This window comes from Elephas maximus, chromosome 6 (assembly GCF_024166365.1).
Source record: "Elephas maximus indicus isolate mEleMax1 chromosome 6, mEleMax1 primary haplotype, whole genome shotgun sequence".
Taxonomy (NCBI): Eukaryota; Metazoa; Chordata; class Mammalia; order Proboscidea; family Elephantidae; genus Elephas; species Elephas maximus.
In genome coordinates, this window is record NC_064824.1 from 56,159,191 (window position 1) to 56,173,023 (window position 13,833).

The following is a 13,833-nucleotide window of genomic DNA, read 5'->3' on the forward strand; positions in this document are numbered from 1 at the left end:
TTGTAATTCTCCTCCAAAGTAACTTGAAAGAAGCCTGACATGAAAGAGTAGATGCTGTATGGTTCATTACATGAAGTACAGAAACAGTCGGAATGAATCTAGGGGCTATAAGTCAAGGTAGTGGTTAGCCTTGAGGGTAGTGGGGAGCACAAAGGGAGGCACTGGTCATCTTCCATTTCATAATCTGAGCGCTGGTTTTACTACTGGGTTCAGTTTGTGAATATTCACCATGCCAACCACTTACTGTATGTGCATTTTTCTACATGTATATTATACTTCAATTAAAAGTTTAAAATAATTATAATCATAATTTGACCTATAAAGCGTCTATCATCTGAACACAAAGAAGCAGAATTTTTTGTCTACTACTTGTTGCCAACAATCCCTGAGTGGTGCATACGGCTAACGCACCTGGCTGCTCACTGAAAGGTTGGCATTCAAATCCATCCAAAATGCCTTGGAAGAAAGGCCTGTTGATCTACTTCCAAAAAATCAGTTACTGAAAACCCTATGGAGCATAGTTCTACTGTAACACACATGAGGTCGTCATGAATCACAATCAAATCAACAACAGCAACTGTGAAAACTTAAAGGCTCAGTTAAGTCTGTTAGCCTCTGAAGTATGAAAGTCTTAAAGTCCTACATGAAGCTTCTTTTCATTTTCACAGTGCCATTGCAAATGTTGCGAAAATACAGACAATGGATACTCTGAATGACATATCGGAGAAGGTAAGCCATGGGTGAGGTGGCACACACCCAGATAGGCACACACGATACTCCAAGTCAGTATTTAACAACGTATCAGGCTGTGTGGGCAAGTGAGCAGATGACTTCTGAGGTTTTTTCCAACCCAAAGGTTTGACATCCTTATGAAAGAATCTGTTCCCAGTAAGTGGAACACAGAGTGGTTTTGGTGAGAAAAGCTGTTTCTCTCAGATTCCTAATGTACCCATTAAATAAATCATTTCAAAAATAAGAAAATAAAGTGAGAAACATGATGCAGAATTTGCAGAACTTGACTTTGTCATCCCAAATATTTTCGGGAACATTGGCACGTTTGTATAAAAGGCAGCCTGTGTGTTGGAAATTTGTCAGTTTTTGACCTTCCTCCCCACCACAGCATTCCCTTAAAGAAATATTTGACTTGAGGCAAGGGTGGTGGTGGAGAGTTACACGGCTTAGGGCTGAAGGAAGGCTGGGCATGGCTTGGGTTTATGGCAGTAAAGTCTGTTTATAAAGGTGGTTGACCATTGTTATTTTTATTTCAATTTCCTGAATTTTTTTCTAGGTAGCACAAGAAATTCAGAAAACTATAACGAGATAGTGGCTTGGTTTTGGATTCAGTAATTTGTTTTTAAGGAGCCCTGGTGGCACAATGTTTAAGTGCTCAGCTGCTAACCCTGAAGTTGGTGGTTTGAACCCACCCAGTGGCTCTGTGGAAGAATGACCTGGTGATCTGCTTCCGTAAACATTAAACCAAAAAAAAAAACAAAAAAAACCCAAATGCATTGCTGCTGAGCCAATTCTGACTCATAACGACCCTATAGGACAGAGTTGAACTGACCCACAGGGTTTCCAAGGCTGTAATCTTTATGGAACCAGATTGCCACATCTTTCTCCCTCAGAGCGGCTTGGGGGTGAGATCTGGTTAGCAGCTGAGGGCTTAAATACTGCACCACCAGGGCTCTTTTTTGTAAAGATTACAGCCTAGAAAACCTTATGAGGCAATTCTACTCTGTCACATGGGGTCACTAAGAATCGAAAATTGACTTGACGGCACCTAACGACAACAGTTGTTTTTTTTTTTATAGTTGATCATTTTATTTTTCAGAACCTTATCCCAAGATATTTTAATCATTATGGCCTTTGAATTTATAGCTGAGCAATGATCATGCTCCTTTTACCCAGAATTTCTTAATTCATTATTTTCAGATGAAATCTTTCAGTTACTTTTTTTTCTTCTTTTTCTATTGTGCTTTAAGTGCAAGTTCACAATTCTAGTCAGTTTCTCACACAAAAACTTATCAATTTTAGTCACTTTCTCATACCAAAACTTATACACACATTGTTATGTGACCCTAGTTGCTTTCTCTATAGTGTGACAGCACATTCCTTCTCTCCACCCTGTATTTCCCGTGTCCATTCAACCAGGTCCTGTCCCCCTCTGCCCTCTCATCTCGCCTCCTGACAGGAGCTGCCCACATAGTCTCATGTGTCTACTTGAGCTAAGAAGCAACTCCTCACCAGTATCATTTTATGTCTTATAGTCCAGTTTAATCTTTGTCTGAGGAGTTGGCTTCGGGAATGGTTTAATTTTGAGCTAACAGAAGTCCGGGGGCCATGTTCTCTGGGGTCCCTCCAGTCTCAGTCAGACTATTAAGTCTGGTCTTTTTACTAGAATTTGAGTTCTGCATCCCACTTTTCTCTTGCTCCAGAAGGGAAACAGTTTCTTTTTAAATGTTGTAGGTGAGCTGAGTGCGTACCCTTATTCTAGAAGGCAGATGCATTGCATTCAGGGGAATGAAGAACCACTCTTTCTGCTGCTCCCACATTTACTGAAGGGACAGGACCAGTGTCCTTCATAGAAGGAAGACTTGCTGCCACTGCCTCAGGGGCCTGAGGACCGTCAGTTCAGCCTCCGCAAAAGATTAGGGCAGTGACTGTGCAGTTGGACCTTCTGGGGCCCCCACTGGCCACTGACGCCACCACTTGCTATCCATATAGCCTTGGGCAAGTTACTTACCCTGTGTCTCAGATTCCTCATTTGTCAAATGGAGATAAGTAACAGTACATACCTCATAGGGTTGTTGTGCGGAGTAAATGAGTTCATCTACTGAAAGTTCTCAGAACCGTGCTTCACGCAGAGGAACTTGTATGCTCTCTTTCTTAGGGTTGGTAGCATTGATTTTATGATAGTGAAATGAAAAGATATGCCTGAACTCCAAATTGTAAAAGACAGGAAATGGTCTTGATTGTAGGCTACAACTACAGAGCCTTCTACTGTGAGGGGCTCAATTCACTCACTCAGATAGATTTGGGGTGAGGCTCTAAGTGACTCTTTGCCTTCCTGGCCTAGAAGAAAGGCAGTGATGGATGATAGATACCCTGCAGGGCAACACAAGCTGCCCACTCTTCCATCTCACCTATTCTTGCTCCTGCCCACTCAATGCCTCTTCCTCAGGAGGCAAGAAAATGCCCTCAGTTGTAAGTGGAACTGGATAGAATAGATATGTTCATATTAACTCAAAATAAAATGTTTTAAAGGAGTGGTTAAAAGGTTGATTATGTATGAAGGAGTTGTACTCTGCACCCATGGGGTCACTACGAGTCAGAATTGACTCGAAGGCAACTAATAACAACAATAATGTTGTTCATCAGGTATGATGCCAGAGTCTATATTGTCTTTTTACATACATATGTGTATATGTATATAAAACGACGTGTTGTTGTTGTCGTTAGGTGCTGCAGAGTCAGTTTTCAACTCATAGCAACCCTGTGTGACAGAATAGAACTGCTCCATAGGGTTTTCTTGCCTGTAATCTGTACAGAAGCAGATCACCAGGTCTTTGTCCTGTGGAGCCACCGGGTGAGTTGTAACCACCAACCTTTCTGTTAGCAGCTGAGCGCTTAACCATTTGCACCACCAGAGCTCCTCGTATATGACATAGAGGGGTTCGTTTTCTTTCAGTTAAAAATATCACTTCTTTTTTTCAAAGATATAATGAATAATCTCTCCCAAAATAGCAGAAACAATAATAGATTGTATTTGGAAACTATAAGAGAAAGTTGGGATGGTGTGCTGTTACTAATTTTTTTTAACAACAACTATACCTATTAATGTGGCAGAAAAATGTAGCAGTCTGCTTCTGTAAAGATTACAGCCTTGGAAACCCTATGGGACAGTTCTGCTCTGTCCTACAGGTTGCTATGAGTTGGAATCGTCTTGATGGCAATGGGTATACCTATTACACAACAACAACTTTATGGCTCAGCTCAATGTTTAGAATGTAAAAGAATTCTTCAAATGACAGTAGTAGGATCGTGGCTAAGGCTGCGCAGATGACTGGTTAGGAGGGCAGGCTCTGGCGTCAGACTGCCTGGGTTCCTACCCTGGCTCTGCCACCCACCAGCTATGTGTCCTTGGTCAGCCTTCCTCACTTTCTCTACCTCTGTTTCCTCTTCTGTAAAATAGGAATGCCATTAGTAGCACCTGCTTTAGAAGGATGTTGTGAGAATAAAATGTATATAATGTACGTAAAGTGTTAGCATGGAGCCAGACACACTCAGCCCTCAGTAAGTGTTAGCCGCCATTCCTCAGGCAGTTACCCTGCAGGGCACCACTTGGAATCCAGACAAAGGAGAAGAGACTAGCATCAAATATAAGTTCCAAGGTTAGCAAAAGTGACTTTCAAATATGGAAGTTAGTGAGATACACGTTTTCCTACAGCTAAGAAAAATCCTCCCAGAAATCATAATCAACTGGACATGTACTAGAATTTTATAACGTTCAACCTTGGGACCAAAAAAAAATCAAACCCATTGTTGTCAAGTCAATCCTGACTCATAGCAACCCTATAGGACAGGGTAGAACTCCCCCATAGGGTTTCAAATGATGTAAATCTTATGGAAGTAGACTGCCGCATCTTTCTCCCACAGAGAAGCTGGTGGATTCAAACCACTGGCCTTTTGGTTAAGCAGCCCAGTGCTTAACCAATGCGCCACCAGGGCTCCTTCAACATCGGGAGTGGTGGGAAGAAAGACAAATGCTTTTTAAAAAATAGATCAGCTGAGATCAGTTGTTGCCAGGGGCTGGGGGTGGATAAAGGGTTGACTGCAAAATGGCACAAGGTAATTTTGGGAGAGGAGGGGTGAAGGAAAGATTCTGTACCTTAATGGTGGTAGTGGTTACAAGATTGTATACACTTGTCAAAACTCACAGAACTGTATACTAAAAGGGGCAAATTTTACTGTATGTAAATTATGCTTTCATTTTAAAGAATGTAAAAAAAAAGCAAAAAAAAAAAAAAAAACCCCGCTGTGTAAACTATAACCAAACCAAACCTGTTGCCATCAATTCCAACTCATAGCGACCCTATAGGACAGAGTAGAACTGCCCCACAGGATTTCCAAGGTGCAGCTGGTAGATTTGAACTGCTAGCCTTTTTGTTAGCAGCCTGAGCTCTTAACTACTATACCTATATAGCCTCATAAAAAAAGATATAAAATATAAAGACATATAAAAGGTACGTGCATATAGGTATAGATCTCTGCTGATAAATGTTCACCAACTTGGAGTGGTTTTCCCCACAATATATGTTGTCACAAAGACAATATAAAATTGCTCAGAAGAAATATAGTAACAGAATCAAGGGTCATATCCTCTGCATTTAGCAACATTCATCTAGCCAGCTAGAATTATTTAATTCTCATGCCTATTTTAAGAATTTAGAGTCCAAGACAATGACAGTATCTTCTCTATCCAAAGGATCACATCAAACATTCAGTCACGGCAGGAAATGTCTATCATATACTATTTAATCTATGGATTAAAAAAAAAAAAAAAAACACAACCTGTTGCCACAGAGAGTCAGTTCTGGCTCATAGCGACTTCATGTGTGTCAGAATAGAACTTTGCTTCATAGGGTTTTCAATAGGCCCTGGGTGGCACAAACAGTTAAGTGCTTATCTGCTAGCTGAAAGGTTGACGGTCCAAACCCACCTAGGGGCACCTTGGAAGGTAGGCCTGGCGATCTGCTTCTAAAAAGTCACAGCGTTGAAAACCCAATGAAGTAATTCTACTCTATACACATGGGGTTACCATGAGTTGGAATCGGCTTGACGACAACAACAACCACAACAACCTTATGGAAGTAGATAGCTAGGTATTTCTTTCATGGTGCCACTGGGTGGATTCAAACCACTACCTTTCAGTTCGTAGCCAAGCACAAACCATTTGCACCACCCATTGTATATGGATAAAAAAACCAGCCTGGGACTTGATTTAGGAGATGACAAACAATCCCAAATGGATTGGAATTATACAAACCTGAACTGGAAGGAGGCTAAAATTTCCCCACCTCTTCCTCCCATGCAGACCTTTCCCTCCACACTATTCTCCTTCCCTCCCTACTTCCCTATCCAGTGCTCCCACCTCTTCAGTCCAGAAGATCAGAGAACACATGCTGCCCAGTGTCAGACCACATGACATTATATTCCTGCACAAAAAGAATCATGTAACCCCAAAAGCTCTCTAAGCTAAACATCTGAGAAACCTGGTGTTAGACAAAGTACTACCTAATGCTTAGAAGTCATCTGACCTTTTAGAAGTCAGCTCCTCTGAAATTTATGGTTATTCATTTACCTAATTTTGTTTAAGGCGGGAGGTGAGAGAGAATGATACTGCCAAATGTGTTAATTCCCTGGACAGTCATGCAAGTTAAATTTGGCAGTAGTTATGAAGCTTCTCAGAACATAAAAGTATCCAGTTAAAACGGTAGGAACAGGGTTGGGTTATGGTGTGGAGGGGTAGTGGAATGTTTAAACTTAAAGTTGGGGGTCACCTTTTCACGTTGCCAGATGGGCCAGCGCCAAAGTCAGTGAGATGCATGTGAAATGGGACGGGGGCGGTGGGGAGAGAAAGCTATCAAAGGCATCAGCAAATTTAAAAAGGTTTCTCTTGTTCTGTAGATTAACATCACTGTAGGAGTATCCTTGAATTTCATTGACGGGCACTGAATGTTTTGTTTTAAGCACTTTGCTTAACAGGGTATGGAAATTTAAGTGCCAGCATTCAAGTTGGAAGTTAACACCCTGGAAAGATGAATGGAAGAGCTGCGGGTCTGCTAATACTACCCAACTTCAGGCTCTGAAACAACACCTGCCGCTGTCTTTCTTGCATCTAGAATTTTTTTCACAGCCCCAGTCATAAAGACCTTTATCACACTTCTTTAGCTTTTTCTCTAAAACTAAAAATATTGATTCTAAGGTCATAGCTACCTAAGATGAAGGCAAATTCTCAAAGTGGGGGTTTCTATTGATCTGCTTTTCGAGTTCAATACTGTTGCCCAGTGACGGAGCCCCAGCAAGGCAGAATCCTGAAACATGTTTCTGGCCTTGAATTCTTTCCCTCGTGGGGTTACCCATCCATTTTTTAACTTAGACTCTTATCTTAACCTAGATTCTCTCTGCCCCTAATGAATCAGATAAGAAATATCTTTCATTCTACAAATCCTAGCATTTTATGAAGACTAATGATGAAAAATCCAGAGATTCCCTCAAAGTTAAAGACATCAGGCTAAAGCACAGCTGGTTGTACTCTGGAAAGATATTCCTACTTATTTCTGGTTCAGGCTTGAAAATAAAACCTTCCTATCTCCATTAATATAAAACCTATAGACAAGAATAAGGGTATTTATGTATTTGGGTATGAGGTATTGAAGGTTTGACCAATTTATTTAGTTTCATCAGACTCTTTGTAGTTTCTCCACTCACAACCTCCAATTCCTTCTACCTCAGGATGTTCCTGATAGAGGAGGGTGGGCGGTTTGAGAAAGAGAACTTCATACCTTCGTTTGTCTTGTTTCCAAAAGTTGTTGTATAAGCCTGCTACTGCCCTCCCCACCAAAGCGTCTACACTAGTTCCTTAATAATTATGGGCAGTTTCTCTGAAGCTATTATCTTCGCCAGAGTTATTTCTGTTTCTTTCTCAGTGTTGTTGAATTTCTTTTTTTTCTCCAAGCTTTCCCAGACCAATTCATAGATGGCCAAGGGGCCCCAGGGGCTGACTCAGTGTCCCAGACATTCTAATCTGTCACATTCCCCTCCCGAGAAGTAGCTGAGCACCATTTGTAACCTTATTTAAATGCCCTAGTTAAAATACAGGCCCTAATAGTTGTGGAGATCACCCTGTTGTTGTTGTTAGTCACCATCTAGTCGATTTTGACTCATGGTGACTCCATGTGTGCAGAATAGAACTGCTCCATAGGGTTTTCAAGGCTGCAACTTTTTGAAAGCAGATTGCCAGGGCTTTCTTCTCAGGTGCCTCTGAGTGGGTTTGAACTGCCAACCTTTCAGCTAGTAGTTGAGAGTTTAACCGAGTGCAGCACCTGGTGTCCTAGAGATGACCAAATAGTTAATGCTGAATTAAGCAATTAGTTGTTTTAACACTGTCCTCCTTTCCCCTTTCCTTTCCCAACTCCACCCATCACCTGTCTCAGAACAATCAACATGTGATCTTGTCCCTTCCAGTCCCAACTTGTCATCCCGCCACACTTTCCCTTGGCTAATTGCCCAGATTTCTGTTATATCAGAGTTACTTGTTTGTTTTCTTTCTCGCCTCCTTTATGTTACATTTGGCCTTAAGCAATTTACCAAATTGTTCTTCCTAACTGTGATCTCTTGAATGTGTTTTAAAACTAACCTGAAATAATCCATCCGTCCTGGTGGAGATTGAAGACATTTAGCCCCAAAGCAAACTACTGAAGTCTGTGGCCTCTTAAGTCTCCTTCTGATTCTAGTGTTAAAAGAAGTAACCACTCTGCCCTTACAACACTATAAATGTAGATCATATGGTCCAATGATAATTGATCTGACAAGAAAAAGACACTAGCTCTTTTTTTAGACTCTACAGCAAAATTTATGATCAATACCTGAATTACGTTTCTTCCATTCTGCTAGAATGCCAGTAGAGACCATCCTTGGGCTTAATTATTATATAACTTGAACCTATTCATTCTAACAAAAAAAAAAAAATAGAAAAATACTGATAAGTAAAGAAAAAGACTAGGAATCACCCATAATTCTATCCATCAGAGATAACCATTGTTACCAAGGTAGTGTATATTCTTCCAGTATGTTTAATTTTTTAAAACCAAGAAGAAAGAACTTTTTGGAGTCAAGTTTCAACATAAAAGGGAATGCTGTGTGTCTAGAGCTTGGGCTGGGACATTTGAGAAGAGATGTAAAACACGTCTGCTTTCTCTGGCTTCGAAGAGTCCAAACAAGCCATAAACAATGTGATGCTTGGGATCAAGAACAGTTTACCTTCCCTTTTATTTAATTTGAGTGTCAAGACAAGGGTATCTAAGTTCAACAAAGATAAGTTAAATTCTAGTGGTTGAAAGATTCTTTATTTTCTGGATAAAGAAGATGCCCTTTATGTTGTGTTGGTGGACTTGGAAACAAAGCAGTGGAATGGACCCAAAAGGTCACTGGGTCCAAACGCTCTCTTGGGAAAACTGCATCTGAAGTGCTCAGCAGCTTTGGCATGCTGGCAATCTAAAGCTCTCCTTGATGAAAATTCTATAAGGTCTCTTATTTCTGTTTGAAATTACTCTTATTGCCAAGAAGTCTCTCAATATGTGTTCATTCAAATACATTTAAGCCTTTGTCCTCGCATGTATCTTCTATGGGGATGACTAATGAGAGCCTTTGTTACCTGAAGCTAGTAAGTCTTTCTCAGTTTCTCTTCACAGGCTCTTTAGAGTGGCCAGATGAAATGGCCAATATTAGGCTATTTTTTACCTACAAAAATAGCAATTTTGGATGGTTCAACCTAACAAATAACACCAAATCTTCTTAACTTCTTTCAGAGGTTCTTTTTTTCTGATCTTTTGACAACTGAGGTATTTTTTGTTGTTGTCATCGTTTTCCTTCCCAGGATCTTCTCTGTATCTCCATAGCTTTCTGAAAATACAGCGATCCAAATGCACACTACTTCCAGAGTAATTGCTCACATTACAGAGGCCTGATGCAGATATAATTAAGCATTTCTACCTCAAAAAATATTGCTTCATATGGAGTATCTGTTTATGGTGGTGACAGAAGATTTGGCAATGGCTTCCGGTGATGATTGTACAACATGGTTAATGTAATTGGTGTCACAGAATTATACATGTAAAAAATGTTATATATCATTTTACTACAATTAAAAAAAATTTTTTAGATGTTACTCCAAAACATATCTAATCTATGCATACATGTTAGATACATTTCATAATTTTTAAAATTAATGAAGGAAAACCCAGGTTAACACATATATTCTCAAGCCCAGGGCTGGGATTGGTATGAGATAAAGAGATACTATCAAAGAAGTAAACAAAATTGTGAAATTTCCCTGACCAACTGTAATGTTTTCTACTACTTTAATATTTCATGACCAAAAGATTCAATATGCTTATTTTTTCTTTCCTTCTCACCTATAGATCAGCCGTAAATTCCCAGCAACAGTGCACATGGCACATCAGAAACCCAGACCTGCCCTGGAGAAGGTTGCTCCACTAAAAAGGATCTACATTATTCAGCAGCCTCGAAAATGTTAAGCTAAAACATAAACCATAGCCGTCTGGCCAACTGCCTCAAACATCTGACAGCTTAGCAGAAAGGATCAAAATTTTCCATAGGCCTTAGTACACTCACTTGGTAAATAAAACAGCTTTTGTGCCATCCCTTTTGTCTGTAGGAAACCCTGGTGGCATAGCCATTAAGTGCTACGGCTGCTAACCAAAAGGTCAGCAGTTCAAATCCACCTGGTGCTCAGTGGAAACTCTATGGGGGCAGTTCTGCTCTGTCCTATAGGGTCCGTATGAGTCAGACTCGATGGCAATGGGTTTAATCATTATAGAAGCAGACTGCCACATCTTTCTCCTCAGAGCGGCTGGTGGATTCGAATGGCAATGGGTTTGGTTTTGACTGTAGATAATAAAACATCCATAATTGTAAACCCATTGCATTCCTGTGCCTCTTTTTGACCTGGGTCAAGATCCGATTGATATTTACATAAGTAATTCTCTGGAATAATGCTCACTGACAAGCCGCACTTCTCTTGACCCAAGGAAGGGGTTAGCACTTTAGTGCATCATTTTACAGATTGCCAACTCTTGGAGTATGACCTGATGCCAAGTCTGTCTCTGACTCCTAGAAATCTAAAGGCACCTGGCTAAGTCCTCATGGCCAGGGGGATTGCATCCAAAATTATATGAGACAATACCTAGCCATCTAGGCAATGGCAGCATAAATCAATAAGATAGTTAGACCTCACCCAGCTCATTTTGGCTGAACTCAGTTCCCAGTACTCTGGGATGAGGTCAGAAATACCCCAGAAAGATAAGTATGGCCAGACAAATGCACAGAAGTTCAAGATCTGTCACCACTTCCCCAGGAAACAGTACAGTGTAAGTCAGATGGTGGATGCTAGCCAGACACAACAAAGATTTAGGAGACTGGGGTTCTACCTCTGACTCTTGTTGTGAGCTGCTGCGGAGTCGCCTCCAACACATGGAGACCCCATGCACAACAGAACAAAATGTTGCCCAGTCCTGTACCATCTTCACAATCGTTGTGTGCTTGAGTTCATTGTTGCAGCCTCTATGTATTTTGAGTGCCTTCTAACTTCGGGCGCTCATCTTCCAGCAGTATATCAGACAACATTCTGTTGGGATCTGAGGAATTTCATTGGCTAATTTTCAGAAGTAGATTGTCAGGCCTTTCTTCTTAGTCTTAGTCTGGAAGCTTTGATGACCCCACTGGTATTTGAAATACCAGTGGCATAACTTCTAGCATCTTAGCAACACACAAACCACCACAGTACTACAAGCCGACATACGGGTGGTGGACTTTTGACCCTTACTAGTTCTGAAACTTTTAATAAGCTACTCAACTTTTCTGATCCTTGTCAAATGGGCAAAATAACATCTGACACTTTCCCCGCCATGAATTCTCCAGTGATGCATACAGGGGAGAAGACAAAATGACTACTGAGCTTTGATATAAGCCATTTAAAGAAACCCTGGTGGCATAGTGGTTAAGAGTTCGGCTGCTAAACAAAAGGTCGGCAGTTTGAATCCACCAGGCACTCCTTGGAAACTCTACGGAGCCGTCTACTATGTCCTACAGAATTGCTATAAGTCGGAATTGACTCAGTGGCAACAGGGTTAGTAAGAGCAAATTTGTACAAGAATATCTGTCTTAGAAGCTGCCAGAACTACAGTTGTAGGAAGGGAACCATAAGAGATGTTATAAGCTATACTACTCAGTAGGAGAAATGAAGTATTGATACATGCTACAATATGGATGGAGCTTGAAGACATTCTGCTGAGTGAAATAAGTCAATCACAAAAGGACAAATATTGTATGACCTCGCTTATACAAAAAAGATAACAAAGTTTATTAATGGTTACCAGAGGCAAGAGGAAGGGGAATAGGGGGGATTAACAGTGATAGAAATATTGCATTAATTAAGGGTAGGGTTGCACAGCTGATTACTGTAATTGCTGTCAATAAACTCTATACCTGTAAAAAGTTGAATTGACAAACGTTATGTGATAGATATATTTACAATGACAACCAAAAAAAAAAAGTAGCTACAACCAAACACCTCATGGGATTTGGTTTCTTGGAGGTTAGGGTCATGGTTTTATGGGACATCCCAGTTATTTAGCAAAGTAACAAGTTTAGTGCTCCTGATAACATATTTAGTGCTTCTGTTCTACCTCCCAATTCACAGCATAGTTCCCTGCGATCTTAAAAAATTGCAAGCAGCCATCCAGGCACAACAATTGGTTTCTATTTGCCTGGAGCAACAGAGGAAGAATGAGAGTCAAGAATAGAAGGAGGATATGGAACGTGTGGCTAATTGCCTCCATAAACAACTGCCTCCTTTGTCATGAGACCTGAAGCACTGGATGGTGCCTGGCTATCATTACTGAACATTTTGATCAAAGATTCTATAGAAGAACCCTGACCAAAAAGGGGAAAATGCAGAACAGAATTTCAGCTTCTCCTGGACTCTAGACTTCCCGGGACCATGAAGGTTGGATGAACCCTTGAAACTATTGCCCTGAGATAATCTTGAAGCCTTAAACCGAAAATATCCCCCAAAGTCTTCTTAAAGCCAAATAGCTTAGCTTAACTAGTAAAACATGTCTGCCTTGAGCATTATGCTCTTTTAAGAACTACCTATATGGGATTAAATTGACAACAGCAACTTGAAAGATTGGATAGAAGCCATAGGGGGCAGTGAATTTATGTTAATGGGGGAGGAACAACTCAGAAATGGAGGGCGAGAATGGTCTCACAACTCAAAGAATGTAATCAATGTCACTAACTGGTACATTTAGAAAGTGTTGAATTGGTGTATGCTTTGCTGTGTATATTCTCAACAACAACTAAATAAAATTTTTTAAAGGGAAGAGTGGTATAAACTGAGTCTAAAATAGAAAATTCAAGGAAAAACTGAAGATTCGGGGCTGGATGGAGGCAGGGCGGAACCATGGGGGAAGATGATAAGGGAAATGGAAGTGAAGATGGAGACTCTGCTAGATTTGCCTCTCCTGGGGCAGTATGGGAAACCCTGGTGGTGTAGTGGTTAACAGCTACGGCTGTTAACCAAAAGGTCAGCAGTTCGAATCCACCTGGTGCTCCTTGGAAACCCTATGGGGCAGTTCTGCTCTGTCCAATAAGGTCGCTATGAGTCAGAGCTGACTTGACAGCAATGGGCTTGGTTTGGTTTTTGGGGCAGTGTGATGCCCAGCCACCCAAAGGAAATGAGAAGAGAAGGCTCCACTCTCTGCTTAGAAACTGGAATGTATTGCGGGGGAAAGAGAGGCTGCTTAAAGGGAGATTATGCAGTGAGGACCCTGAGTGGCATGGATTGAACTATCTTCCCCCAAAATATGCATCAAATTGGTTAGGCCATGGTCCTTAGTATTGTACCATTGTCCTCCATTTTGTGATTGATATAATTTTCCTATATGTTGTAAATCCTAATTTCTGCCTGTGGTTAATGAGGCAAGGTTGGATTACATTGAAGAGGATTAGGGTCACAACCCTGATCCA

At 40.8% G+C, this 13,833-nt stretch overlaps 1 protein-coding gene across 1 annotated transcript in view; it reads left to right on the top strand.

Annotated features, from left to right (window-relative positions):
• DAPL1 (death associated protein like 1) overlaps positions 1–13,180 on the top strand; it is a 30,906-nt gene extending 17,726 nt beyond the window's left edge. Inside the window, exons 3-4 of the mRNA XM_049888824.1 lie at positions 669–729; positions 10,203–13,180. Of these exons, the coding sequence (XP_049744781.1) occupies positions 669–729; positions 10,203–10,319 (178 nt within the window). The 3' untranslated portion in view covers positions 10,320–13,180. The remainder of the gene's footprint in view (positions 1–668; positions 730–10,202) is intronic.
• Positions 13,181–13,833: the final 653 nt, after the last annotated feature.